At 36.8% G+C, this 24,539-nt stretch overlaps 1 protein-coding gene across 1 annotated transcript in view; it reads left to right on the plus strand.

The window, feature by feature from the left end:
- IL17REL (interleukin 17 receptor E like) overlaps window positions 1-24,539 on the plus strand; it is a 45,904-nt gene that overhangs the window by 15,148 nt on the left and 6,217 nt on the right. Inside the window, exons 2-13 of the mRNA XM_085299897.1 lie at window positions 2,147-2,174; window positions 7,931-8,080; window positions 8,859-8,968; window positions 10,319-10,433; window positions 12,036-12,080; window positions 12,922-13,061; window positions 13,227-13,298; window positions 15,615-15,669; window positions 18,857-19,020; window positions 21,414-21,461; window positions 22,106-22,163; window positions 22,512-22,657. Coding sequence (XP_085156023.1) covers window positions 2,147-2,174; window positions 7,931-8,080; window positions 8,859-8,968; window positions 10,319-10,433; window positions 12,036-12,080; window positions 12,922-13,061; window positions 13,227-13,298; window positions 15,615-15,669; window positions 18,857-19,020; window positions 21,414-21,461; window positions 22,106-22,163; window positions 22,512-22,657 — 1,131 coding nt within the window. The remainder of the gene's footprint in view (window positions 1-2,146; window positions 2,175-7,930; window positions 8,081-8,858; window positions 8,969-10,318; window positions 10,434-12,035; window positions 12,081-12,921; window positions 13,062-13,226; window positions 13,299-15,614; window positions 15,670-18,856; window positions 19,021-21,413; window positions 21,462-22,105; window positions 22,164-22,511; window positions 22,658-24,539) is intronic.

Raw genomic sequence — 24,539 nt, forward strand, 5'->3', positions numbered from 1 at the left:
TCAGAGAGCAATTTATAGCCAACTAGTTTAAAGATGATGTTCTGGGAAATTTTGGCTGGCAGTAGGGAACTCTGTAAAGCCACTTGACCAAAATATTTTCAGTAGTCTGGCTATAAAATGAGAAGGTAGAAATAGGGAAGTAATTTGTTAAATTATCAACCTCATAAGGAATTAATTCCTTCCAATGAGCAGTGGCTCAGCAATTAATTGATCCAATGGTTAGGTTTTCTCACCAAGAAAGCTAGCTCCTTAACTCTCTCATCCTATTTTTTGCAGTCATTTTGTATATTTGTCTATTATTACACTCCCTAAGGCCATCTAGAACCTCAAGTGAATTAAATTGAATGTAAATTGTCCTGCTGCATGTTCCTGCAGGGTTCTGATTAGAAATATTTCAAAATGGGGGCTGTGAAACAGCAGTTAAAATCCCAGTGAAGTTTTATATGAGCTGGCATGTTCCACTTCTTTTGATTTAATGTTGCACTGAACTATTTAGAAAGCGATAGTCTTCTTTCTCCTGGTGAATCTGCATTGGGAATATAAATCAGCGAACTATCATTGATACTTTTTTTGCAGAAATAATTCATACATGTATTAATATTTCTAATGAACACATTCCAGCAGAAATGAGGTCATATCAGCTACATTTTTCAATCCTTGAGTAGGACTGGAGGAATTTTTGAAAGCATTGACATAACTGTTCCCAAACTGGGATCCTTCTGTGTAAAGAAGTTTGATTTCTTTTATATTTCCTTCTTTAGGTATAGACAGGTAGCTGCCACTGGACAGCTGACATGCTGTCATTTCACCCCTTAAGCAACAATACAATTTTGCTTTTCAGCTATGTTAGTGGGGAGGAGAGAAATGCCTGTAGATGAAAGCCTCATGGAAGACCAAGCAATAGTTATTTTATGATGTCCTAACACTTATACAGGCTACAGACTCTGTATTTKCCTACAGCCTGAGAACTGCTAAATGCCCACAAAGAGATTAGATTTGTGCTGGCTCTAAAACTTGCGGATTGTCAGCTTATTGACAAGGTCCTAAAATGTTTTGAAAGGACTGAGAGCTGCCAGTCTGCCTGAAAATAGAAGAGACAAGGTGGTGACTGCTCCTTTTGATGACTACACTGTGAATGAGAATCTGTTTTTAAGGGAAAGCAGAGGGGAACATGTTTTAATTCATATACTAAGGAATTCTAGTATAAATGTTATGTCAGAAATTTGAATGTCAGAACAGCAGAAAACAGTATTTGCTGCTTTGCAAATAGTCTTTATTTAGAATACCATGGATGGTATTCAAAATAAGATGTTATGGTTATACTCTACAGAATTTCATTGTGTGGTTAAATGTTTATTTTACTATGAAAATGAAGCGTGGTTTTTATGAAAGATGGCTGGAAGTCTGTTACAATCTCACTGTCAGGTTTACTCTACCTCTTACAAAAATGCTTGCCCACTTGAGCTTGGTAAGTTATGTGCCTCAGTAATTTCATTTTCAGGATTTTGGAGCAGATAATTCTCAAAAAAAAAAAAAAAAAAAAAAAAAAAAAAAAAAAAAACAAAAAAAAAAAAAAAAAAAAAAAAAAAAAAAAAGATGATTTGTCTTATTTCTTAACTTGATTTGCAGTTGACCATAATACCTCCTTCCATTGGCCTAGTGTGATCTTCCAAAACTCATCTAATAATCAGAAGTGTTCTAGGTATCTTACATTAAAAATCAATAGGTTTCTTTGATCAATTGTCTTCACACTGAATTATAAACACTCCATTGTAAGCTTATAACAAAACAATAAATAAGCTATCAGACAGTATGAAATGACAATAACTGATAAAAGGAAGTCTATAGCTGATGTAATTGTTATACCTGTTACAACTGTTATACTTTGATAGAAATATCTGAAAATACAGATAATGTTGATCTTGTACCCCTTATTGTACTCAATAGACATTTATAAATAGTAATGGTGTGGAATTTCACTGTATTTGAAAATCTTTTTTTATTTTAAAAGTGATTTCTGTTGTGGACTGTGCAAATGTTTACTTGTTTAAGGTATGTTTATATTTTGGTATAATGATTAAGCAATATTTATTTTTATTATTGCCTCATAACTGCATTTATATAATATTTTTATTTCTATTTGCAGGGGATTCATTGTAAAAGCAAACCTTCCAGTGAGTATACATCATTCACATTTTTACTACATTTGGTTTTGAACAAATAAAAATAAATTACTGTAGATAATATATCTACTTTCCTGGTCCTGTTACTGTGTCATTGGACATGGTATTTACCACCAGATTCCCTATAAAAAACATTGGGAATTAGTAGGCTGTGGTAAACAATAGGTTAATAATGATTGCACATTTTGCTTTGCAATTTTCCTTACCATAGACGATCTCTAGGGGAATTTCCTTAGTCATTTCATTCACATGCTTTTATTGTTAGTTACAGGAATAATATAGGCTGTTGACTTATCTGAAGTCTTCAGCAATCACACCTTCAGTGCACACAGTTACTTGATAAGGGGCAGTTGTCAAGGTGTAAGATGCTCAGATAGTCCCCCCTGAGATGACAGCTCTGGTTGGAGGCCCAGCTCTGCGTGACACTTTTCTCCACAGCGCCTTTCCTGGATTCATGTGTTAGTCCACAAAAACGGTGAAGCTGTGGCGCTGGATTGCAAGTGGGTGAGATTCTGGTGTTATAACRTGGGGCAGTGAGCTGAGCGTCAGGTATCATGACTCTTACTTTGAAAGCATGACATTTATAGGCCTCATGTCCTGCTGAGGTGGAGAGAATTCACATAGCTTTGGAAGGGATGGAGTTAACACTCAAGAAAGTCTATAGTCTTCTACAGAACAGCAAAGTGAGCCATCAATGGCTGGTTCAAGAACCATGAATGGGTCTTATTCTGGGTCTTGTTTGGATTAGGCAGCTGATGTGCTAGTTACAATCACAATGTGGAAGGAGTCAGAGAAGAAGAGAGAAAAAAAGACTATTGACCTAGCCTCTGCTTGGCTGAAGCTTGCCTTGGCATCTTTTGGGCAGCAAGGCTAAAGCCCTGGACTCAAAGAGAAGGATGTTTGCAACACTGCTGGTTATGAGTTAAACTCTGTGCTAGGGATTACACAAATACAGATCTAGACAGTAGAGACTGTCAACACAGGTACCACCAGGTGATGATTCATCCCACTCATTTTAAGACAAGGTAATCTCCCTCTGGGAGGGAGGGGAGGGGGTGCTCCCTCTCCACTGACTGCAAAAGGTGCCTAGGTGATGCACAGAAGCTTAAACTAGATGTTTAACTCTAAGCTGGATATAGACTTTGGGTGCTGAAGCGTTTGTAAACTAAAGAGCCCTATCTTGCAATATGGTGTACGTGAAGAAGAGCTGGGTTTAGGTTTCCAGTGCTAYCTGGCAATGACTTAACTATCATTAATACAAGTAACATGTAGGATGACACAACCTTTCAGCAGTAACGAGAAAACATTTTTTAGGCTTCATCCTAATTCACTTGTGCAACAATGGGTGTATGATCATTTCCATATTTCCCTTTCTGTAGTCATGCTTTTTATTATTTGATGTAAAATTACCTCAAAAGACCCTACCTGTATAACACAGCACTTCTGCAGTAGTCATTGTTTTCAGCTTCAACAAAAAGATGACTGTATTTCCTAGAATTTACAGCTGTCAGTTCAGTAGTATTTGGCAATGTAGCTTTGGCCCTGCCTCCTCCCTTCAGTTGCACACAATTAACAAGATAAAGGGCTACATAGTATTTGAAATTCACTGTACTACATTATGACCATCTGATTTTTTTTTTTTTTTAATCCTACAGTCTCAGAAATGACGCTTGGCATAGTATAACACCATGTCATTCATTATCATTCAAAGTTCAAAATCCTTTCTGAAAGTTTCACCTATGAAATCCTTTTGAATTTACTGTGCATTAAAATCTATTTTAAAAATGACACTGTCAATTTGAAATCTAATCAATTTCATAATTGTTGTATTTTAAAGTAGCAAATGTGGTATTTATTAACAGAAGTATAACATGTGGTTATCTTAGGAGAGTGTATCTAGCTTATGAAATTTGTTGAATCATCATAATGCGCAGATGCAGAAGATACTGTGGAAAAGAATATGCAAAGTAGCTTTTAAATGCTACTGTAATTTACACTTGTGGAATGATGCCCTAGTGAAGCAATTTCAGCATGCTGTAKACACACTCACAGATTTAGCACTGTTAGTATTCTAAGTAGTACAATTCTTTTAGGAAAGAAATACCAGGAAAAAAAAAAAAAAAGGTTAAGAGTTTCTATTAGGTGTTGGCCTGRGCCTGTTATTAATGGATTTTCTCTGCATTTTTTTTGTTGTTGYTCTCCAATTTCATTTTCTTGCCTGAGGCTCCAAATTATTCATCTAATCATTTCCATTGCGTATTCATTGCTCAGCTCTAGCTTCTATTATCTAAATGTACTTCAGGTGTTTTGCTGTCATGACAGTTCTGGGTTGATTGCTGCATCATCAGATAAAAAATAATCTGCTGTGGTTGAGCTGATGGCAAAACTACACGGAAAGTATCTACATGCTGAATGATAAGTCTTGGCTTCTTTATGCCAAGGCTTATATGTGTCCATAATAAAGGAATGTCCTATGACAGCAACAATCCCTCTCTCATGTAGTGCTAATTACAGTTATAATTTATAAACATAAAATCCAGGCAAGGTTTACGCAGCAGATGATTTGTGCAGCAAGATGTACTTCTGTGTCTTCAGGGTGTAGACCAAATTGCTTGTGAGAAAAGGAAAGAGGTATGTGTTCCAGAGGGAACTGTGTAAGAGGAAAGGGGATTAAAAGATGGTAAGGTAAGACTTTACTGAAGAATTAGTCAGAAAATGAGTCTCATTTTGTGATTACAAAAATAACTGTGATTATTTATAGAAGGAAAATTATTTTCTGTCATCTCTTCCTTGTATTATGTATTTAATGTGATCCAAAACTAATGCCTTCATACATGTGATGATCCACTTAAATTATTGTTAATGAGTTTTGCAGTCTTTTGCATTTCTCAAAATGTATCATTAATTAATTTAAAAAAAAATCTAAAGTGAAAGAGTCATTTCATTTTATCCAGCATATTCCTTATCTGTTCTCAGGTTGAAGGTAAAAACCATGATCAAGGAAAGCAGTGTTCCTGTTTAGGGATACACAGTAGTGCCTAAAACTGTACTTTTGGCTCTTCCTGATACTGATCCAATGTAAATAGTGCACTTAGGTATGACTTATAATTCTCCCGAGATAGGCCTAAGCCTGTCACTTCTAATAATGCTCTACCTCAGGCAGTAATAACAAGGACCAAATAGGTTGGGTCAAATAATACAGTCAAATTCATCCGAACAGAATACTTTGTGAAGAACTGTGAACATTTACCAATGCATGCACATCATTTCCCCAAAATCATCTATGCACAGTCTTGGGAATAGGCAGAATTAGGCTTGGGTCAAGAAATTTATACCAGCAACAAAAGAATTAAGGAGAAGCAATTGCTCCTGGTACCATTCATTTCCATACAAAAACAACATAGTCTGGTCATTTATCGCAGGTGAGAACAATTCTATGTCATAGATGCAGTCAAGAAAATAGTGTTTTTTGAGCTAAGAGCTGGAGCTGAGATTGATCATCACTTACTATGTAACTAGTAATAATTATTAGGTAATTCTGCAATAAAATAGTCTCCCAGTTAACTGTGGGTGGATTGGCTGGGTRTTCTAGAATAATTTTCCATCCTGAGATACCTGCAGGATTATTGCACCACCCTCTCTTGGAAGATGGACTATACATGATCACATTTGCCTGCTGTACATACTACCTCTTAAAACTACCTCATCTCTGTGGAAACATATATACAAATTCTTCAAAAGTCATGGTATTCTGGTGCTCCTAAAGCTTAATTTGTATATTTTTGCGTTATCTGTGTTTTTTCTTAGTTTTGTACAAATTATCTTCTCTCATTACCAATATTACCTTAGAAAATTAAGATCTGACTCTGCTCTGATTTGAGGTAAGGTATTCTGATTTTTGCAGTCTTTTACAATTATTTCATATCAGCATATCATGTTGCCTCCAGAAGATTTGTAATAGCATAAAGCAAGGATAATGGAGTAGAGATTCAGGTCTGAAGTGTTTGTCTCACATGACTTCTGATATGTATCATGCAGGATTTATACTTCCTGATACCAAGGAAGAATCAGGTGAGGGCAATTTAAAGCCTGACAAAATCAAGCTGAGGTACCACATTTATGTCAGCCTGTTTTCACAATGTGATGAGATCTATCATGTATTAGTACCTGATCCCTGACAGAGGGCTTCTGTTCCYACTGGAAACCCTCAAAGTGAGGACTAATCTCATAATATAGAAAGAGCTCTTGTACAGGTCCATGCATCTTCAGTTTGTAAATTCAGGGCACTTTTCTTCATGTTTGGAGGGGTAAGTAAGAATATTCCTTTGCCGTTCCTCCTCCACCTCCTACCTCTACTCTATGAGAACTGTGGATGTGTCTTCCATATAAGTCAATAGACATCCATGTTTGACAATAATTCTTGGCCATAAATTGAGGGATTTGCCTTTTCCTGCTGATCTGAGGTGGCAGCATTATCCTGTATTTCATTTTACAGCAGGCACAGTGCAGCATCCTGACATTGCTATCTGCATCGGCATATGCTCTTCACCATAATAGCTGAGCACCTCTTAGGAGTAYGTAAAGCAGTATGACTAATAAAAATCAAATTTCTTTTTTTGTTCTCTCAGCGGTTCTCCAAGGAGAGGAGAAAGTACAGTGAAAAATTTTGTTTTACTTGGGTGTTTTTTTTAACTTTCATGCTGCTAAGTCCTAAAGTTAGGTAGGTATTTCAAGGAAATTGCCATGCTTTCACTGCAGCTAAAATGAGATGTGCTTCATTGTATGTTGTAAAACCAAGGAACAAAACCCAATTGCTTGGCTATTTATTCTGATGGCCTTTTGAACTCTGATGTTTCATTCAGGACTACAAAAAATATATTTGAGGTATAACATCAAAGGAATGCACTAGGGATTGAATCCACTCCATTGACATAAATTCAGCACTGAATAACTGATTTCTGTGCAGGGGCTCTAGGAAGTAGGATGAGATGAAATACGGCCAGCTGATGAGATCTGGGGCCATAAGACTGTTTACATTAGCCTGTAGGAGTCTCTGTGCAAACCCATGTCCTGAGGCTTTAGTCGTGACTAAATTGTCATTGGAAAATAAGATGAGACATAGTAGATGCGTTCTGTGTCTACCATWTACAGCTTGAAGAAGGTCTAGATAAGGTTTAATCTGTTCTTGTCATCATAGTCTAAAGGAGGAGATCCCACAGGTGTGAGGGATTTTTCCATGACTAGGAAGGCAATGGTGCCCCCTTGTGTGAAAATGATATTTTAACAGCAGCTGAGACCATCAGCCAATCTTTTCTAAAATTAAAATACTGCCCGTGAGAGTGCTCAAAACATACAGGTAATGGTTTTGAAAAAAGCTTAAATACGTTACTACTCCAGCCATGATCTGTCAGATCTAATTACGTAGACACACTTTTAGTCTAGCTGTGTCCTGGTAGTCATAATTATTGGAAGCATCCCCTTCTCTAAACCAGGAAATTGTCAAACCCTGTCTATAATGTAATGTAGTCACTCACTGCATTGCTGAGGGAGCCAACCAAGTGTATGCTCTGGTCACGTGAAAGTCTTAGGTAAAGTACCGACTCTGCGGAAGTCAATGCTGACTTTCCTATYGATTTCAGTAGAGTTGAGGCTTCATCTTTGGGGCTTCTGGGGCAGCAGTAGTGCATGCCTTCAAAAATAGCCTGTGCAAACTGAGATTTCTCTATCTGTGTATTTTGTATTTGCAGGTGGTATTTTTAACAGCTTCTGCCATGATGCTCCTGCATCTTTATCTTCTATGGTAATGAAAAGCATGAAGATCTCAACAGTGATGAAATGCATCCAAGGAAGGCAGTGCTCTCTTCACTTAAATGTTAAAGGAACACTGAGTCTGGATGGTAGGAGGCAGATTTGCTACTGAATCATTTTTGTTCGTGTTTTGTTTGTAGCTGTTCGGCCAAATTTTGTTCCACGTTGCAATGTTTGTGTCCAAGCGGTTTTCATGTAATTATATCAGTAAGATTTGTTATGGAATCGTTTAACTAAAATCCACGATAAAGACCTGGTCTTACTCAAGGGAACGAGAACTGACATAATGAGTTCAGAACAACAGAATTTTTACTGCCAATATATTGGCAGTAAACTTTTCCTCTACCAGTTACCCAAGTGTCCTGCTGGCTTTATCTTTCTTGCTCTCTGTCTTACACAYGCACACAAATTTCATGTGCCCTGGTAACTCAAACTGATATGAGTGCCTGCCCCAAGAGAAGGAGAAACAGTCTTTGTGTCTGAAGTTATAATTCTACATCTAAATAAAAYGAAAGCACTAAGGCTTTCCTGGCATAGCCTATTTTTAATAACACCCTGCCRTTCATGTTCTTAGTGTGTTACAATTTAGTATCTTCTGGTGTGCTTCACTCTGAGTTAATGGGCTTAATCATTTGCATAAGAGTTTTCATAGTTAAAGCTTTAATTTAGAGCAAATTGAATYACATCCTTCCTCCCACCCCTATGTGTGTATATATGTAATGTCCCCTTTTTTTCTTTCTAGAGAGATAAAATACATGTGCTTTTCACTTAGACAGAAAACCTAGGATATGGTACATTTTGTTTTAATTTAGTCTTTGTTTTTGTTAAAAATGCTGAAATTAAAAATCTATTTTGAACTCATTTCAGAAAATATTCGTGGGCTGGAAATATGTTCTCTTTCACTGGACACACAACAATCTCAGTGCACAAATGTGAGGTTTGCTAGGAAAAAAGGCAAGATGCTTAATGGAAAGAAGGTAGATTCATTTTTTGGTTGTTTATCATTTAAATGTTTATGAGCCTTTGGAGGAAAAAAGAATATATTCTGCATCTCTTTTTCTTTATTCTCTTGTTGACTCTTTGGAAAACTGCAATGAAATGTATGCTTCAGCAGTGTCAGATGAAAGCCAATGAAAACAAAATGACCTTTTATAACCTGTAACTTTGGTTCCCCACCATTTTCATAATTCTTCCAGTTATCTTTCTGCAAGAGAAGATGCCTCTGCAAAGCCTAATTTTCAAATGAAACTTGTTAGCTTTCTTTTTCTGTCCACCAAATTGTGGGGAAGCTTTTGTACCTCCAGTTGCTAGGGAGAGCAATGTCACAAGAACCTTTAAGTGTGTATGTATGATTTAAGTTCTGACATACAAAAATATTTGGGTGCCTAATCTGGTCTAATAATGTCAATAAAACTTATGCATCTGGAAGAGAGCTAAGTGCCTAAAGACTTGTGCATATCTCTAAGCTCATGGTAATAATTACAACAGCAGAGTACAATTTTGTGCTAAACTGAGCCCGGAGCTATTATTACAATTTGCAWCTGGAAAAAAAAAGGAGCCATTCTTGACCCACCGTTTAAAAAGAGATGATAGCTTATTTTCAGCAATTGATGGATTACTGTTATAAATCCCATACAATATGGGTTACTTCTTTTGCTTTATAAATGTTGTGTTGATTCCATATGCAAAACTACAGTTTCACTTTACACTCTATATTGCTCAATAATTGAATGTCTCTATATGCAGTGCAGGGCTGGCAATGAATAACCAATAACTTTAAGAATAAGGTAATGTTTATAGGCATGACTCAAAAAACATATTTATGCAGATTTTTTTGGTTCTAGTTCAACAAGTAGAATGGTTACATGTCTTTTACTCTCCAAATATCTTGTACCAAGCAGGAGTATATCCACTGTGAAAAATTAAAAGGAATGAAATAATTACTCGTATCAGTGAGGGAATGACCTGCTATAGTTGGACCTAAACTTTTGCCTCCTAAATTACCCCCTCTCTCACGAACTGTTACTGGAATGAATAAATTTGCCAAAATGTTTAAATAGGTATTTTTTCCTCTTCTGCAAGTGTTTATGCTGTAAAATGCCTATAAACTGGGACTTTTGTTAGTATGAAAGATCATTTTCTTTTTGAAGTTCAGTGAGCATCGGTGAACAACCCTTTCATTAAATGGTATCTGCTTCTTTTACTTTCATAATGCTACAGTAAGTCCAGTTGAATAATCACTATTGCTTGCTTACCTCTGATGAGCAGTGGTCTTCCTGTATTCTAGAAGTCACTCACAAACTTCATTTTATGTATTTTTCAAACAGGTACAGGTACAATTCAACTGCTTTGAAGTCAACATAGCACAACACATCTATGTGACCATGAAAACAGTACCAAACTACTGTGAAGTGAAGTTGAGTCAGGAATACTATGTTGAAGGTAGGAAAACATCTTTAAAGTGTTGTTTCAAAGGAAAAAAAATGCAAAGCCAAATTACCTTTTGGGATACGTTGATCTAAATGACACTGGATCACGCACGCCTGGGCCAATGTCTACCAGTTGAAAATCTATTTTATTCTACACTTTCTACATGATTTATTTTGTGCATGCAAATGCCTACCTTACTTTAGGTTGACCCCAGTCTCTGTCTTTTTTTATACTATGCACTTGTCCTAGTTTACCCTCCAGTATTGCCAGGCACATGCTCTGGCTCCGGCTGCGGTTCAGTCCTATGCRCCCTCTCTGCGTAAGACGAAGGCTCTGCTGTCTTTTGGTAGCTTCAGAAATAACTGCAAGGGTCATCCCTTTGAGGAAAGTTTAATAAGAAAGTGTAAAGAAATTTCTTTTTACTCTCAGCTGGCTTTTATCACCTGTTTTCGTGTAACCGGATAAGATAGTATTGTTCCATGTTTTTAAAGTAAAGTGCCTATCACATGCCCATAGAGATGGATTCAGCACTGTTKTGTTACCAAGACACAGTGTGGCTGCTGCAAGCAAGTTGTGGTGCAAAAAATGAAATGGGTCCCCTTGCTCAGTGCAGTGCTCATGCCTGTCCTGCCCCGGCAMAGCCTGCGGCCCTTGGTGCAGTATCATCCCTTATACGCACTATCGGATCTGTTACGGCTGTTACGCACCTTCGTACAAGCAAAGCCTCTTCGTATTTAAAAAGCCTTTTGTCTCCAGGATAAACTGGCAGCTTCATTATTGAGGGAGAAATGTACTTTGTGAATGCAGAAGGGAAAAACAAGGTTTTACAAAGCCCAGTTTTAAGCCACTTTGCGTGGAGGAGTGAACAAAGGAAAACATTGGAAAATATTGTCCTGAGGGAAAGAACGGTGTAGGGAAATGAAAGCAAAATGTTCAATCCTGAGTTAAGCAAAGAGAGGTGAAAACAGTAGGAAGTGGTCTATGAGCTAGTGTTCTCAAATCAGGCTTTAAGTTACAGAGATGCAAACATATTAGTTTTGAAGGTGTCACCTGCCCTCTACTTCCGGCAAGGGAACTAACTGGGGTATTTCTTAAGAAGCCTACAGGGGAATCAGAATAGCAAAAGTTCRCAATCGTTTATACCAGTTGAATGAGCCTGGTAAGCTAGTGAAGTGGCTTTCAAGGAAACAATAAGTTACACTATTATTATTATTACTAATAATAAGTAATTATTAGTTATTATAATAGTTAATAGTTAATAATTAGTTATTTTAATAACTTAATTATAAGTTATGATTAGGTCCTGGGTAAAGAAGTGCAGAGCTATAGCCTAGATTTTTGACTTATTTAAACTGCTGATGAGATTTTACCACAAAAACACTAAACCAGTGAGATAGGATCCTTAATGCAACTTATGACATAATCAGTGTGTGCGGTAAGGATACAAATTCTTTTCAGTGTGTATTTAGAAGAGGATGTAAATCTGTCTTTAAAAAGGGGTGTACTGGACAAGTTTCCTGTTAGAAAGGTATTGGATAGTTTGGCAGTCTTAGTTACACATAAATGCATATAAATAAAACAGCTCTGAAGAAAATTCTGGTTTCTGTTTTGCAGATTGCAGAAACAATGATGTGGGAAAACACATTCCAGCCTGTTTGGGTGAGCTGATATTCTATATACATTAAAGCTGTGAAATATTTCTGATGGCCTGTACGATAATATGTTTTCATAGCTGAATAAGCAGGAAAAAAAGTGATGATATGCAACTACTGTTACTTATCATTATCATATAGTTGTAGGTTATGTTCTGGAAAATTTAAGTGTTTCTTTATACTGACTTGGAGATGTCAGATAGCAGGTAAAGATATTAACACCCTATTTAATACTTAAACTTTTAAAAACAGGTTTGTGTTCTCTTCACGCACTTTGCATTACTTGCTACAGATTTTATCTATGGACAAAACTCACATTTCAATTGAAATTATTTTGCCGAATGGCTGTCCTGAGTTTGCAATACTTTTAAATAAAAATAAAATATTAAGCAACCTCCAAATATTGTATTTGTCTAACATAGTTGCATATATTTCCTAAACAATAAAATTGCAACCTGAGAATAATCAGCTTGTGTAGTAATAGTGCTAGGATTAATGCTTCAAATATCTGTAGATGAATTACTTAGGATTTCAAATACTGAGGCTGAATTACAATCAGTAGGTGTCCTGGCACCTCAGTATTGACAGTGCTAATTTAAAAAAGAATAACTTTGACATTTATTCTCATGAAGATCATTATATATCATAAAATAAAATTATGTTCAGGAAAATCTAGATATTAAAAAGGATTAATTCAAACACCCTAGATAAGAATCTATAGATGTTGAATTTCGTCTCCATCAAGTTATGAAATACATTCTGAACATTAAATAAGAAATAATAAAGTAAGAAATATATAAAGTAATAAAGAGATGTAATAATTTCTTATTTGATTTTTCTTTTCTTAGGTGGAAAGTTAGGCTATTATGTAGACCGGGCAAGGAAAGTCGTATCAGTGAATGTATCCAACTTTCCTCGAGATCAAGACTATTATGTCCGTTTATGCCGCAAGTGGTTTATCTGTGAAGATGCAGGGGCATTTGCTGTGGTGAGTTAAAGCTGAAAGTATTGCTTTGTTGAACTAACTGGGGGGACTTGTAAGTAGAAATGCTCATTGAGATCATATTTATAGGAATAGGCCTTCTATATCTTCATTTACCTTCATTAAAAGTTATTTACTATCCTGTACTCATGATCATCTTTTTCATTTCAGATAAAAGGGAAGGAATCCTTAAAATCAGTTTCTCTGAAATATTCTCAGCTACTCCCTTGTCTTTGCATTGAGGTAATACAGTCTGAGTTTGACATATATTGTGCGTCCAATTAAAAAGATTATATCTGGGATCTGTGTCCTAAGCAGGGAAGAAAAATCTATACAGAAGTGCTCTGGATCTAACTTCCTAAGGCTTTTCTAACCTTAAGATTATGCAAATTGAGTTTTTTTAGGAAAGACAGATTAAAACATGGAGATAAAAGGAAAAAGGAATATAATTCACATTAATTTACAAAAGTATTGCGTAAGACTAATTTGTCTGATATACATATATATATATATAAAAGCAAAGAAGAGCCAGCAGATTTAATCAGACTGAATTTCAGCAGAGGATTTGCTATAGCATCACTAGGAAACTAGCAGATGAATTAGGGAAGCTGGAGGTTAGAACAAGATTTGTACGGTAGATAAATATCTAGCTGGAGGGGTAATTCAACAAATCCTGTTGAATGGGGCAATGTTGACAGGAAAGTTATTTAAGGACCAAAGTTAAAATTGTTCTTATATAATGCTTGCATCAGTGACATTCCCACAAGAAGTGGGTATGTGTTAATAAATTTTGCTGATAATACAATTGAGAAGTGTAACCAAAATGGAGGAGAATCAGGATAGTTGGAGGAGACTAGAGGTCCTCATAGGTGAAATAACTAAAGGAGGAGGAAGTGTAACAGCATCAAGTGCAAGTTCATGCTCTTGCACTAACAACAAAAATATTTTGCTGTAAAATGTGGGTCCTCATTTAAAATGACGATGCTTGAAAAAGATCTGAGTGTAATAGTTTGTAATAGTATTATTAAAAAAAACGTGATGTAAATGGGAAAAATTGTGTGAGATAATTCCCATGCTGATAGGAAAGTACAGGCAAGACCTACGGGATACTGTAGACAATTCCTGTACCCATGTTTAAGAAAGATTAATTAAAATGGAAGAGGTACGTAAAAAAGCTAGAATGTTTGAAGAATAGAGAGATTGTCTTAAAGGAGATTAAAAACACTTGTTTTTATTAGGCTGGTAAAACACATACAAAGAGAAATATTATTGTTGCCTAAGTACACATCAGAAGGGCCTCTTACAGGGAGAAGCAACAGCTTTGTTTAAGCTAAATGCCCATCTGGCCACAAGAATGAAGGGGGATAGACTTCATTCCATGAATAGATTCARCATAACTACAATATTTTTTCTGATACCCTGAGAAGTGAGATTTTGGACTATCTTTCAGAGAAAGGAACAAAAACTGATCAATTTAAAATGAGCTTTGTAAGATGTAAAGATACTATGTGACATAGTTTCTCATGGAATTTTGCCATGGGATTCAGCTTGTGGGTAAGATTCCTAAATGCAGACGTCTAGCTGTAGATACCTACATTTGAATTAGAGATTCCATTTGAATTAGAGACTCTTATGGTCAGCGGACAGCTAGTTAATACAATGGAACCTATAGAGCTGCTGAGCTAACCAAAGGCAGATGCCACCTATAGAGCTGCTGAGCTGACCAAAGGCAGATGCCTATTTTAGGATGAGCTGAACAGCACTGTAGATTCCACTAGCTGCACTTACTAGATCTTCATATGGCTAGGGCACCTCAGTCACATTCAGATGTGTACACTGTAGACACCTAAAATGAGGTATCTTGGAGATGAACGAGGAGCTCTCTTGCAAACCTAGGGGTTTTGTTTTACTCCATTCTGAAAGGTTGGAGGTCACTGAAATAATAGTATTCCACTCAGCATATATACAACAAATTCCATAATGTGATTAGTGCTGGGCAAATAAATAGGAATTGTAGTTTAACAACCGTGAGTAATAGAAACATTTGCACATGCATCTAAATAATTAGGGCATAGTGACTAAGAAAGGCACAGGTATTTCCAGGATTAGATTAAGTGTTAGTCATTAGATTTTAAGGATATATCTTTTAGCATAAGAAAGGCTAGGAGATCTGATAATATTAATTAGGTGGTATGTATTGCATTGCTCTTGGATGACTCCTGATACCCCTAGAAAATAATGAGACTGTAAAAGAAATGAACAAAAGTATTAAACTGGCAGACTTTCTAAATGAAATTATGCAGAATGTATGACTCAGAAATACGAGAAACATAGTGCTAGAAAGGATCACCTAGTCTTTCAACTCCAATTCCCAAAATGAAGAACAATGCTATAAATGTCTAGTGCAAAATATCCTCTTATAAACACTTCCCAGAGCTTTATAATAAGCATAGCATCTGTATATTTGGTAAGAAGGTTGTTTTGTCACATTCTGGCTTGAAATGATGAAGACTGGTGTGTCTGAGAACCTCCAGCTAACAATGACTTTTTGGGTTGTAGGGTTGGTCGGCAATTCCAGATGCAAGGAGGACACAACTTTGCCCCTTTGAAAATGGCAAGTATTGTGTGATTACTCTCTGAGGAGTTTCTAGCAGTTTCAGTAGTATGTTGCAATTTGAAATGCATCTAAGGTGAAAATCATATATTGCAAAACTTTAAGGAAATTGTCATATTGTTTTGTTATACTGCGAATAGATAGATGAAATAACTTTCTTTCAGATCAAGCTGTACACAAATTTTATGACAATATAAACACTAAGCAACTTTCTTGTAATTTCTCACATTTTCTTAAATCACACACTGACTGGCCAGAAGGTAAAAAGCCACTGAGGTCAGCTTTGGAATGACGATGTTAGAGGAGGGGTTTAAGGAGAGATTTGAAGGAGGTACCTGACACCCGGCTTGAAGGAGGGAACTGGGAGCTGAGAATGAACACATATAAGAGTGATAAAAGAGCAGAGTAGAAGGTATTTCCTTGAATTTCTTCACTCAAAAATCTCAAAAGGTCTTGGGCTTGTGCTGACACAAAAGGGGTGTCTGTGATTTTTAAATTTCTCCTTCACCATTACTCATGATAGGATCACAGATAACCAGGCAATGCAAATTAGTGTGTCTCCTAATTCATTACAGGAGCTATCACAACATTAAGGGCAAGAATATGAAATAAGTGAAGGTCAATAGACAGGAAACCAGTAATAAATGTAAGATTATTTTCAAGCAGTTACTTGGGAGTGTAGACCTCTTACTTAATGGGAAGTTATTCACATAAAGTTTTCCAGCAAAGTCAAATTTTGGTCAGAGGTGACAGCTGAAAATGAAATCGTCACATTATATAGTTCTTTACTGAAAGATTTCCAAACAGATAGAAAAAAAAAAGCAACCTAGAAGTGTTTTATTTTGTTTAACTCAATGTAAGTACAACAACCTTTTCATCCCAGACCGTGCCAAAAAGCTTATTAAGGGATTTTAGCACTTGATTTTTAAAGAACCATGAGAGAAGTTATAAACATCAACCCATAACAGCTTATCCAAATTCCATTAAACTGCATAGATATTCACTGTAATTCTCTCACATTCTTGCAGAACCAGTATGTCTCTGTTAAAACTGAAGCAGTCTCCTCTCTAATTAGCCCAGCCTACATTTCTGATGTATTTTATTGTGGCAGAATGCAGTGTTTGTGACACTATCTTCCCTTTGCAGCAGTGGAGTGCAGTTTGACTAAATAAAAAGGGAAAAGGATACTATTTATACAATAGAGAGCATTTATAGGAACACTCAAGCTATGCCTGTAGCTATGTCTATGTCCTGCTGCCAGATCTAGCTTCAGGGTCATCTTCAAAGCAAAGCCTGTTAGCCATCTACAGTATGAATTCCTAAATTCTGTTCCTAGTAGCTGTTCAGCCTGAAGCTGGTTCTCATGGGCACAGGTTGTTTTCTTCAAAATTTTCTCCCATCTCTCCCTCTTTCTTTCCTGTGCTTGGAAAGCACCTTGCTATGCTTCTCCAGCWCAGGAGTCTGGACTTGTGAATGCCACAATTCCTTCCTTCTGCTTTGTGGTTCTTTTCCCTCCCRCCCTACCTCAGCTATTCTCACTGTTGCCCTTGAAAGAGAACTAGCTCAGAAGGCCTTCAGGCTGCTTGCAGAGTATGAGACATGTTTTAGCTCTGGATCAGAGAGGTAAGAAGCCCAGTGGTGACAGCCAAAGCATAGGTTACAAATTGTTAGGTAGCCAGAGGAAGGGCAACCTATGTGCTTTGGCACATCCAGGCTTTCAGAGCTTGATTCAGTCCATTTAGGAAGTTCCAATGGGCAAAAATGATCGGACCCTTTGCTTATAGCTCTGATGAGGAAGATAATATGAGAAATACTGGTTTAAAACTACACTTCAACTATCCTCCTTCCAGTAATATCAAGGAATTCAGTCTCTAGCACCCAGCTATTTAAAATATAAAGCAGTGTGGAGTTCCAGCTTTCAAGCCAATTTTTTTATTTTTAAACTCTTTCTAAGCTGACAGCTCTGCGCACTGGAATATCTAAAGCAGACTGATTCTTTCCTGGCACGTTTATCACCGATGTAATAAATTTGGAATGACAGTGTTAGCTCTGTAGCAGGAATTAATTAACAGTTGTGTATCAGAAAGAAGCCCCTCTATATAGTAATTCTTTTGTGTTAATTTATGTAAAAAAAGAAAAAAAGGAGAGAAGAGCATTTACTGGTTATTAAGCAATGCAATTTAATAAGACTGAGGATGAATGAGAACAAGAAGTAGTAGAAAAGAGTAAAAACATACTTTAAATGAGCATCTTTATTATGAAGTAGATAAACGGATGCCACAAAACAATAAAACAGAAACAAAGTCATTTAATAAGCCAGTGAGCAGGCCTGGAGAAGGCCTGGAGACAAATCAGTCTTAATTGTGGTGCTATGCTGTACGAGGATTATACTAACATCTACATTACTACAGACTCCTGGAACATTCAAAATGTACTTGTAAAACTCTGTTAGAACTGCTGGGAACCAGGACTTTTTAATTCAGAATAAATCTTTTCTAAACATTAGCTTTATAGTACCTATCTGTTTGTTACAAACAGTAGTTGTAAAGAAAGAATTAAAATTTCTACTTCATAGAAAGTTTCAGTATTTTGATATCTATTCATTGAGGAAGAAGGTTAAGATAAGATAGCACAAGGTTTTGCAGAATTAAGAGTTCTGGAAGATTTCTAATAGAAAATATCAAAAGGTTTTGTTTCAGAACATTTCCAAAGGGAAGCTACGTTCTCGAGAGTCATGGGTATTGTTTGTTCAGCCATCTTGAACATCCAAACGGCCAAGTTTTCAAGTTTTTCTCTCACAAGTATTTGCAGGACGTGCAGGTCCTCAGTTAGGAGCCCACCTGCACTGTGCTCCCTCTGCACCTGATGGGCAGAGAATCAACKTCCAGGAGCCTGGGCAGTCCGCTTCAGACCTGAGGTGCCGTTCCCTGGAGATGCCTATCTGGCATCATAGTGGGAGACTGGTGAGACTAAGCTCTTAAGCACTTCAGCTAAATGCCAACACTTTGGTATGATGAACCCAGGTTTTGCACTGTTAGAACATGTTTACAGTTCTGATTGGGGGAAATGACAAGGAAATGGAAAAGCAATGCTTTTAATTTTAAGCACATATATAGCTACCAGATTTATGAGTGACTTTGATTCATTTTTAGACATCTTGAATAATGTTTCCTCTCTTTGTGCACAGATACGAAGGCATTATGGGATAATATTGTTTATAATCCAGTCACACAAACCCTAGCTTGGGAGCCAGCCTGTCCTGTGTTTGTCACGGTTAACTTGTGCAGGTTAATGAAGTCTGATGACCACTGTGAAGATATACAAAACACTTCAAAAAATTCTCCTGAGAAAGTAAGAGACATGTAGATTTTTTCAAACTGTGAGATTGAAAGCTGTGTCTAAATCCAATGCATAATGTGAACAACTAAGAACAGTTGCAAATTCCTCTCTTCTCTGATACTCAAAACTATTCATAATCACGGTCTGTTCTTGTACAATAATCACATGCTTTATTCAGAGAGCTCAAAATTGTCTAACTCACTATTAGGGAACAGAAAGTGGAGATAGTTGTGAAGCTAGTAATGTTTACTGATTCCTTGGGGTAAATAGCGTCTGCTTTTCATTTATAGTAAAGGCATGATTCATCTGCCCTGACTTTGCTGCCTTAAAGATAACTGTCCAAGTCTCAGATATTCATCTCAGATTCCCTTTAAAATAATTAAATGAAGCAGACTTATTCAGAGGATAACTCTTCTCATATGAAGATAGGTATGTAGGGCATGTCAGAGGGATGTCTCTCTGAAAGTACTTGTTTCTCTTCACTGACTATAACAGTAATCTACTGTGATTAGATCAGCTTTATATATTTAACGTTCAAGGATCTAAAACCTAAGCGAGATGAATCTAAATCTCTTTATATCTTATGTAGGAGGTATAATTGTACCTCAATAGCACATGATTGTTTTTTACACTCTTAAGATCTTTCCAAAGTGCCTTTTTGAACCCAGTCCAACATCTTGAAATTGTGGCTATTGGAAGAGCTGAGTGTCTCAGCTCTTCCTGCACTTATGTTCTAAAACTGAAAAGGATTGTATGTAGCACAAACTGCTTCATACTTCAGTCTGAAGTCTCATGATACTGAATGCACTGGATTTATGATGTTAGTTAGAATTCCCACTTTCCTCTTGAAAAGAAAGTTTCAGGCCTTCCTGATTGTGCAGAGAAGCTAGTAAACTTGAGGTAAAAACTCTAAAAGCAAATAAAACCAAATGTAAATTATTAATTTTTGAAACTTTGAGTCTTATTCTGATGAGATTTGTGAGGGTTGACTCAAGTCTTTTGAATGGTTGGTCTATAAAAACTGAAGAAGAAACACTGAAAAGATTATTAACTCCTGGCCAAGTGTTTAGCCTGTATTCAGATTCACTATTTTCTGCCTAAGTTTCAACAAAGCTTTGTTCTTGCAAAACTGAATATATTTAATTTGACTCATGTGAGTGCTCCCTGTAGGGCTCACCATCTGCTGACAACAAGCACAATTCATTATTTGCAGGAAAAAAAGAAAAAGAAGGAAGTCTAAAATGATGTTGGGCTGGCATTGATCATATTTATGACCCAAAACACACTCTGATATTAGTTTAGTACTAGATGATGAGAGTTTTCCTGTATTTACCCAATGCTTTTAATGGCTGAATATTAATACTCATGGATTGGATGAATTTTTCATTTTTTGTAATTCTTCCTAACAGATCTGATGCTGAATTTAGTCCATTTTTTGGCATGCAACTGTAATAATGAAGAACATCTCCATAGTGAGCTAGAGACCACTGGAGAGATCCTCAGTTAGTGTCAACCTCCCCTACTAAATCTACACGGTGCGGCGCACTCCAATAATATGCACACGTACTGACTCAGGCCCAAAAACTGCAGAATTCTGCTCCATAATTTGTGTGTCTTGCTCTGTCCACGGCAATGCTGCTTCCTTATCTGAGCTGACTTTTAGGGAACTTTTCCTGTGACTCTCTTGTTGATACCATAGACAAGCCAAAGGACATCCTTTAAGTTGTTCTCAAAAAGTTACAGAAAAGAGATATTACTTCGGTCCTAATGATGTGTGTTATGTGTAGGGCCCTCAGTCACTTGAGTGACAGTCACTTAAGCAAGGTCACTTATACAGGTAGTAATTGCTTATTAGATGAGGCTTTTTATGTTGAAGTCCTTGGAGGTTTAAGTGGTGGTGATTCATGAAAGAAACATTTTATGAGTCAGTTAAGTGACTGTCTAAAATTCAGTCTATGTTTAAGTTTTTTCTTGAATAGGGATACTGAAAATTGAGAATAGCCTCAATCGATAGCCTCAATTCAACAGCACTTTTGAGAATATGTTTACCTGTTTTGCTGACCTGGTGATGTGTGGTAAATAAGGTCCTGGAACAAGAAGACTGCGTAATCAGAATTACGTAAACAAGCCATCACAGAAGCAATTGATTTAGCTCTACTAGATCAGAATGACTGTCAAAAATGCCACATGTTACAGATAGAAGCAAGTGATTTATTCAGTAACCCAAGGTAGTGTTATACCRTTTACTATTTTATATATACTATTTTATGTGACTAACTCATTGAGATATTTGTACAGGAAACAGAGCAGTTCCTTTCTCAGTAATAAAATCCAGAACATTCCAGACAATGAATTTTGTGAACTAGCTAATGAAACTAGCTAATGCTGAGTGCTCTCTTTTCAAGCAGGTTAAATATTCTCGTGTAGACACTCACCCAAGGCTTTGCATGAAGGTAAAGTGATTTTCTTGTAAATAACCTATTTACTGCCTTTCCTTCTGTTAGCTATAAAAGAAGGGATTGTTAATATTCTTTATCATTAATGTTTTCTTTTACATCTTGATGAGTAGGAAGTAAGAATGAAGGAAATGTGAAAGAGTAAATTAAAAGGAGGTTCCTTGGAGGTGCAGGAGAAATGATAGATATGACACAAATCAGATTGTGCCACARTTTTTTTCTGCTTAAGACAAGCAGAGAAAATGTTTTAGGTCACACACTGCAAACTCTAAAGCATGTATTAAAGTTTAAAGCTTTCTATATTAAATATTTGACAATAAAGATGAAAGATTGTTGTGGTACATTTGAGTACCTTTTATTGTTCTAGTTTGTAAAAAATGCTACATAAAGTTAATCTAGACATATTATTGGTTTAARTTTTAGTACTTTTAAGTCAATGGAATTGCATATGTAGCAATGTCTGAAGAACTTGGGTTTAGCCYAGCCCAGTTTAAATCAAAGGTCAGAAAATACCACAGAGCATGAAAGCTATGGATTTACCTTCTGCCCAACTGGAATGCAGYGCTCATCTCTAATTGAGATTCAGACCCACAGATTCAAATTGAAAAATCAGTTTCCCTRACAGATTTCTCTGCTTTCAGTTTACAACCAAGCAAGGCTCTTGGGTTAAATGTCCATTTGCTCATGGAGAATTCCCAGGTAAATAATTGTTTTATTACATAATATTAAATTGTGAAAGATACTTAAATCAATCAACATGAGTTTTCTCCATTAAACAAGTTTTGTCTTTGGTCAAGTGTTCAAATCATTGTAGCTTGTAATTTATAGCAAAGAGATYTGACAGTTCATTACTTCTATGTATAAAGTCCCCAGCATATCCAGCGCTTATTAGTATAAAAAGTAATCTGTTGAAATCAAGATAGTTACTTGCATGTTATTTGATTGTACTCAACTAATTAAAACAACTTTTATTTTAAACACAATGATTTTWAATATAATATATGGTTCCTGTACATCTAAAAGTAACTCTTTTCCCCTAAATATTAGCTTGGAAAATGAGAGCTGCTGCAGTGGCAGAACAGATACAAGTTTTCTTCACATCTCAAACCAAGGCACAATTCTTAGTGCTGGTGTGTAACAGGACGCAGCTGGCCTCATGTGAATCTGTTGGGATGCGCCAGTCAGTCTCTGTGGTCTGTATATATTATTTCTTATATATCGTAAGCCTTCTTAACTTGTTTAACTGTATTTGTTATTATTCGATTTATCACTCTGCAGCCTGAATGCATTAATAAGCCATGCATGTACATATTGGAACAATTACTGGAACATATTTAAAGTATGTAGTTCTGATTGTGCACTGGAGAAAGATATAAATAAGAATGTTGACGTCAAATGACTCACATCAAAGGAAGTGACTACTGAGTGAAACACTGATATTCTTTTAACATCATTTTTGTAGTGTAGTATTATGTACATAGGAAATGGCACTGTTAGCATTTCTTATATGGGTCACTGATGCAGCAGACCTGGCAAATTTCACATCATGAAATGTAGGACTTAAAGCATAGTTCCACAATGATCTCAAGCCACTCTAAATCCCAYGGCTGCCAAAACTAACTCAGCACACAAAAAGGTAAGTTTTCAGTCAAATTAGCGTTTTGATTTATCTGTGTGACTACATAACTGCTTCTTCCAGCAAAAGTGARGGGAGAGAGGGGAAAGACTGTGGGAGTATTCCTGTTTCAGGCAGCAGCTACTCATGAAATGGGAGTTTCATTCCTCTCTTGCAACTAAGCCTGTATCTCATACATTTTCAGTGCAGTTTGGTGGCTTGCCCTTGCCCTTCCGCTGTGCATGCCAGAGTTATCTTGTTGGCCTGATCAGTGATCTACTGAGAGGTACATCTGGAAAGTGGGATCAAAGAGCAGAAGAGTGGCCATAGCATTATCCTTCAAGTAGGAGAATATTGGAAATATTAGAATAGGTCCTAGGAGTTACTAGAACTGCCACGCTGACAGGAATCCTTCTGGTTTGGCAGCTAGCTTCTCAGTAGCCTCATGACTGTCCCCAGATGTGTGTTCTTGTTGTGTGCTCCATCTGCCACATGTATGAGATGCCATGCAATGGATGGAGAAGCTGAGAAATCTCTATGTTGTGATTTCTGTGGTTCCTATGTTGTGATTTCTGATTCCTGCCTGTGCTCACTGACTTCAGTGTGGTTTAGGGGGCTCAGGGAAGACAGGAGCATGCTATAGCTCTTCCACTTGTAACCTTTTCAGGATGTATTCCAGACATACTTTGCCGCTGTGTACAGGTATGAGCTGCAACTGTGTGATGTTTTTCCAGTACCTCTGCTGCTTTCAATGCACAAGGTGCATATACTCCTGTAGTAAGGGGGTAGTTGTCAAGTAGGCAGCCATAAATCAGCACTTCTTAAACTTCAAGGAGGTAACACTGAGAGCTGAATTTATTTTCTAATGAACGATTTTAGGTTTTTATTACACACCTAGCTCTGAGCTTAACAGAGAAGCTGTTAAAGCAGGATTTCCCAACTCTGAGCTTACTTTGTTGCACACTCTCAAGTGAAACATGCTAACTAGCCATGCAGGAGATCCCAGAGCTGCATAATCGCTGAGAAAGAAGGCCTGGGAGAAAACAGCTCTCTTAATCAACTCAGATCACAGAGCACACTGGTGGGACTAGTAAGAGTCTGTCCTAAGGGGCAGGATATCTGGGGAAATGCTGTATTACTGGCAGAGGTGGAGATCTGTATAGTAGAAGAGTTGTCAAACATTGGCACTACCCTTCATCTGGCTTTTTTCTGAATAAGATCTGTGCAATTTAGACCTTCTGGTTTTAGAGGTTCCCTATGTGAATTGATAGGTAAGAAGAGTAAAGAGAGAGCACTGAGAAATCACAGCTAGGTATTGTAGCAGGTGTTTCATGAAGGGCACCGATGCATTTAGAAATGCTCATTTTATTCCCATTGGTACAAGGCTGTTGTATCCTCTGCTGCTGTGACACCATGGGAGCTCACCTAAGTTACATACAGCTGCTGTGCAACACCATGAG

Source organism: Rhea americana, unplaced genomic scaffold (genome assembly GCF_003343005.1).
Source record: "Rhea americana isolate MKP2758 unplaced genomic scaffold, rheAme1 scaffold_156, whole genome shotgun sequence".
NCBI lineage: Eukaryota > Metazoa > Chordata > Aves > Rheiformes > Rheidae > Rhea > Rhea americana.